The sequence below is a fragment of the Marmota marmota genome, unplaced genomic scaffold, assembly GCF_001458135.2.
Source record: "Marmota marmota marmota unplaced genomic scaffold, marMar, whole genome shotgun sequence".
NCBI lineage: Eukaryota > Metazoa > Chordata > Mammalia > Rodentia > Sciuridae > Marmota > Marmota marmota.
In genome coordinates this window covers 7,646,465-7,652,464 of record NW_025999913.1, presented here as the reverse complement: position 1 = coordinate 7,652,464, position 6,000 = coordinate 7,646,465, and the positions used below count along the sequence as shown (strand labels likewise).

Here is a 6,000-nt window from a genome sequence, read left to right as displayed (position 1 = left end):
CCCCCCCCCCCCCCGCCCTTGAGCTTATTTTAGAAAGGAAGAAGACCATTTTACTTAGAGAACCATTCTCTGACTCTTCGACAGGGCTACTCATAATTCCTTGGCACAACATCTACAAGTAGAGGAAAGATCTCTCCCGGTGTCTCGAGCTTTTCAGAGGAGGTAGTCTGATGTCATTGGTGGCAGACACAGTGTGTGTATCTGTCTTATGTCTGCCCATCTGTTTTTCTCCTTACAGGCTCTTGTTCAGATTTCTTCTTCTCTTTTTCCAGGAAGTGTGCGTCTCCCTGAGAGCATGGGCTATTGGTATAAAAGAGACGGATTGAACACACTAAAGTGATTTCCCTTTTTTTTTTTCTTCCTAGAATCTCATGGCAAGGGCCTTATATGACAATGTCCCAGAGTGTGCTGAGGAGCTGGCCTTTCGCAAGGGGGACATCCTGACTGTCATAGAGCAGAATACCGGGGGACTGGAAGGATGGTGGCTGTGCTCCCTACACGGACGGCAAGGCATCGTCCCTGGCAACCGGGTGAAGCTTCTGATCGGTCCTGTGCAGGACGCCCCGCCCAGTCACGACCAGCCCATGTCTGGACCTACGCACCAGAGTTTTGCCCAACAGAAACTCTACCAGGTGCCCAATTCACAGGCGGCATCTCGGGACACTATCTACCAGGTGCCACCTTCCCACCAGAACCAGGGAATTTACCAAGTACCCACGGGGCATGGCACCCAAGAACAAGACGTGTATCAAGTACCACCTTCAGGACAGAGAAGCATCGGGAGCACCAACGGCCCCCACTTAAGTAAAAAGGTAAGTGACTAACTAGAATTTTGTCCCTACTCACCTTCTTTTCCCATTGCATCTGGGGCAAAACAGAAATGTTCCAAAAATAATGAGTGAAAACTACCCAAGAGTCAATATGCCCCAACTCAGACATCCTTGATTTATTTTATTTTTGCCTCATTTCACCATTCATCCGTCAACAGAATTTTCTTCAACTATCATGGGTCAAATGGTCTTGGTCCACAGCCATTCTAAGTTCCTGGGTCGTCCTGGATCACAGAATTGTTTTTCTCCATCTTTCCGATAGAACTGCTTCTGGATCCTGGATTCTCTGCTCAAATAGTCTCCCATTTTATCTTTTCTTCCTTGAGGGACACAAAGCACCAAATCTTGTGATCCAGTAGTGATCCTTCCTTGACCAAAAGCTAGATCATAAGCCCACTGGCTTGACTGGACAGAGAACCCACCAGGGAAGTAGAAACAGAGAAAAAGCCAGGAGTAGATCACAGCACTAACTTATTCTTTAGGGACTAAAGCTGGACTCGTTTAAAATACACAGGTACTAGTGGATTTGGAAAGAAGCCATCCCTACATCCTTGAAGTTATTCCTGTTAATAATGCCAGGGAGTAAAAAGAGTGGAGCTTAGATATTTAGGAAGACATCAAGTTTAAAAAAAGAAAAGAAAGGGATGATACATTAATCAGCATGCCATCACTATAACTAAATATCAGAGGCAGCTAACTTTATAAAGAGAAAACATTTATTGAGCTTGCAGTTTGGGAGGATCAAGGGCATGACACTGGCATTGGCTGAGATCTGGTGAGGGCCCTCTCAGCGACAGCCACATCATGGCTCAAGAAGCTATGTGTGGAAGAGTTTATGTCACCAAACAGGAAGCTAAAGAGAGAGAGAGACTGGGGTCCCACAGTCCTTCAGAGGACACACCTCCAAAGGCTGAGGACCTCCTGGTAGGCCCCTCCCAAGGTTTCCATCACTTCACACACTAGAAATCAAGCCTTTAATCACAGTAGACCCTTGGGGGACACTCAGACCACACCCAAACCATAGCAGGTGGAGAGCTTTTCGTCACCCTTATAATCTGGAATACTACAACAATTTGCAATAAATAGAAACATGTTAACTGAAGATGAATGGTGAACATTTGGTATATTTTTGATGCTTGTGATGAACCAAGGGGTGAAGAAGGCTTCGTGGTGTCTACACTGTAGTGAGGGACACAGTAAAACACAATAATGCAGGGTGGGTACATGTGCTATGAAGATGAATGTCAGTGGGCTTTTGGTGACAACAGCCCAAACCAGGCTGATGCGTTGGTGTGCATTACAAGGGACGGAGCTTCCCTTCCATTAACTTGCAAATTCCAGTGGGTTCTTTGAGGTTTGGTATAAAGAATGGACTGATTTAATAGGACAAGAAAATATTTCCAAATTACAAGAGGGATAATGAAGTTAGGTGGCAGAAGGAGCTGATTGGCTCTTAGAAAACTAAATACAGATGTTATAGATGGGCCCTCCCTCAAACAAATCTAGTACAAAGGCTGAACTTCCAAACCCATGTAAATTAGGGAATATCTACTTGCATGGCTCTAGAAACTTTAGTTGAAAAAATGGGGGAGGGGAGATTTATTGTTGAATTCCTTTATTATTTTTCATCCATATAACATTCTTTTAATTAGAGGATAGAGTTGTATATAATAATTGGGTTCATTTTGACAGAATCATACATGCATGGGTTTTTATTTATTCCCTATCAATCCCCAGTTCCCTCCTTACCCGCCCCTCCACCCTCTCCCTATTCTCTACTGATCTTCCTTTCTTTCGCTCATTTATTTATTTTTGATTGGTGCTTTACACATCAAGGTGGAATTCACAGTGGTGTATTTATACAGGCACATAGCATGATTGTGTTAAATTCATTCTGCACCTCGGCTAAATAACAAGACCACTGACGCATTTTCTAAGCACTTTTTTGATACAAAAAAAGTATGCTCTAACAAAACACTTCTCAAGCGCATGTGATCCGAGTGTGCGTCTAGGAGGAGGAATTCTTGAAGAAGCCAGGAACAGCCTTCCGACTTCGCATTCCCCAGGACATCAATCTCTGGCGGGGGCGATAGTTGGAGTCTTGACCTTTCAAAGTCCTTCTTGCCCCGGCGATTTTGGATGCAAAGGGAAAGCCAGACCTGCTTGCTCTCCCTCTCCCCCCACCCCTCTTTCTCTGGGGGAAAAAGAACAGTTGAAAGGTGTGACTATAAATAAATAGCTTCTCTTAGTCTTGGTTGCTTGCACCTTAAAAATAGCAAGCCTGGGCTGGTGCAGGGCAGATGGGGGGTGGCCAGGACAGGAAGTGCTGGGCTGAAAGGTGGAGGGTCCTAGCTTTCATCACGGTTTATCTTGGCAGGAAGGTGACGTGTTTTCCTTTTTAGACTCAACCTTTTGAGTTCCAAGTCGGAGTAGTCCGACACCTCCAACTTCTTGTTGTGCACGCTGTGACTGTGCATGATTTTCTCCAGGACGCTAGTCCTCTCTGAGGCCAAAGGCTGTGACTCACGTTCCCTTGGGTGGATGTCCAGGGGCCACAGGACTGGGCTGGCTCTCAGGCAGTCCCTCCCTGTGCTGTGCTGTACTGTTAATTCTACATTCTGCGGAACATTCTGTGTGTAGCCAAGGGAAAGGGGGAGTCTGTAGGAGCAGTTCAACTTGTGAAAGGGACCTCTGCCAGCCCTCCAGGGACAGGCAGAGCTGTCCTGGGGAGTACCCGCAGCGGTAGCCCCGGGCCCTTGGGCTCTGGAGTAAAATGGTGGCCAGAACAGGAAGAGTAGGAGGGAAGGGCCTAGCTTCATGCACCCTCTGTGATACCCTGACCTCCCCTTGAAGCAGCTCAGTGCCTTTGGGTCTTTAGGACACATGACCTAGCGCACTGTCCCAGAGATCAAGGCTCACAGGACCCAGGGGTGAACTGACCTCTCCTTCCTTCCTTCCCACCCCCACTCCACCTCCTTCTTTCTTCTTCTTTCTCCTCCCCCCTCCTACTCCATCCTCCTTCCTACTCCTCCCTCCCTCCTTCCCTCTCTCCCGCCCTACTCACTCTTCCTCCCTCCTCCCTTCCTCCCTTCCTTCTTTCCTTTCCTAGAGGAGAACCTTTAGCAGCTTTTCCAGGTAAAAGTGACTATCTTGACTTCTGCCAGCATCTTCCTTGCCATGTAGCTTCTCAGTGGGTGGCTGCACTTAAGGCCCCAAGAGGTCATCTCCTTGCCCGGGGATCAGGCCTGGTCTTTTCTTTCTGGCTTGGCTTGGTGTGAGTTCTCATTTCAGCAGTTTTACTGACTCTCTAGTAAAGCAATTTGCTTGTTTTCCCTTTTAACCTTTACTTTGCTCACAGGCTCATTTTTTTTTTTTTCTTTCTAGTTTTGCATCTGGGACATGGTAATAAACCTAGAACTAGACGTTCCTGATGGCTTAAGCTATGCTCCCTAAGAGTCATTCAGCAAGAAGATGAGAACACAGTGGAATCTTCTTGTTATTGTTTGTTTGTTTGTTTGTTTGTTTTCCTTTGTGCTAGGGATTGAAACCAGGGGCACTTTGCCACTGAGCTACATCCCCAGTCCTTTTTATTTTTTATTTTGAAGCCAGGGTTTCACTAAGTTACTCAGGGCCTTGCTGACTTGCTGAGGCTGGCTTTGAACTTGTGATCCTCCTGCCTCAGTCTCCCTAGTCACGGGGATCTCAGGTGTGTGCCACCCCCCCAGTTGGCATATGGTTTTGAATCACACAAACATCACTTTAAAACTTTAGTGAACAGAGACTCACCCAGGGAGGTGGGGGAGGTGAGTTAAAGTGCAGATTCCCAGGCCCTTTCTCTCAGAGAGCATCATGCAGTGGGTCTAGGTGGGGGCCCTGGAATCTTCACTTGACTGAGCTCCTTGCATAGTTCTGGGGTGGGGTGGGCCAGGACTACACTTTGAGAAACACTATAAAGGGAGGATGCAGGGGCTTGGATAGGTCCCAACATGATTGAGTTTTTGGGACTTTCCATAGTTCAAAATTCCCTCAATGTCACCATAAACTGTGGGCTTCAGAAGTTTTGCCCACCACAGTTTTTACTACCAATGAATCACTGAATTAAAAAAAAAAAAAAAAAAAGACAGTGAATCCTGCCTCCTCTCCCTTCTCTGTCTGTGGGAAACCCCGGGATCTACCCACCCTCCCGCATCCAAACCCCATTCACTGACATTCATCACTCATTAAATCAGCATTGAGGCTGAGAGAGGAAGTCCTGTCATCCCACCTTTCATGAGACACAGGGAGCATGAGTGTTGAGGAGGAGCGTGGGTTTCAGGGTGAATCCCCACTCCTGGTTGTGTTTCTTCTTGGCTGTGTATCCCTTGACAGGTCACAGACCTTCCCTCAGTGTTGGTTCCTTTATCTGTAAAATGGGCATAATTGTGTTTATCTCAAGGGGCTGTTGTGAGAAGTGGATGGAATGATACCCAGAAATCCCCAGGCACAGTGCTGAGCATAGCAGGGGTCTAAAAATGAGTCCCCCTCCTTGTGTTTCTTTCTTTTCCCAGAGTTTTTCTTGAACTATGTCAATCTGTGTTTCTTTGCATGTACTGAACATACACATAGTTGCTAGCATGTGTATCGTGTCCTTTGAGCATGTAGTTGTGCAAGCATTCTGTGGAGGGGGAGTGGTAAAAAAACTCCCAAAGGTATCCGAAAACCATATACACTGACGCCTTTACTTAATTTCATTGGTCTTTTTCACCCTGGGTTTTGTGAGCAGGGCTGTTTTATCCATTAGACCTTGTGGGCAGAGTGCCCAGGACCTACAAGGATGTTTAAGAACTGATTTAAACAAAATAAAAAGACTAATAATAATAATGAGTAAATAAAATGAAGTTTTGTCTCCAAAAATATGAAATGCAAGAACTACAAAGTAGAAATTAGTAAACATTTAGACAAACGTCCAGGAAACAGCATCATGTCAGCCTCGTTAGTTGTTATATTTAGGGTTCGTGACTATTCGGTTACATTTGAAAACAATTTGTAAGTTAGATTTTTGTCACTTTGCAAAAATTTCTAAATATGCATCATGATTGCCAAGAACTCAGAGGCAATTCTAAATTAAATGAGTTACTCAGAGTCCAATCATTTGAAAAGCTGGATTACAAAAAAAGAAAAAAGTTTTCAA

General features: G+C 45.5%; 1 protein-coding gene across 2 annotated transcripts in view; it reads left to right on the top strand.

Moving 5' to 3' along the window:
* Positions 1–6,000, top strand: part of Nedd9 (neural precursor cell expressed, developmentally down-regulated 9) — a 104,748-nt gene that overhangs the window by 75,682 nt on the left and 23,066 nt on the right. For both annotated transcript variants that reach the window (XM_048799792.1, XM_015494011.2), the window contains exon 2: positions 366–812. In XM_048799792.1, coding sequence (XP_048655749.1) covers positions 366–812 — 447 coding nt within the window. The remainder of the gene's footprint in view (positions 1–365; positions 813–6,000) is intronic.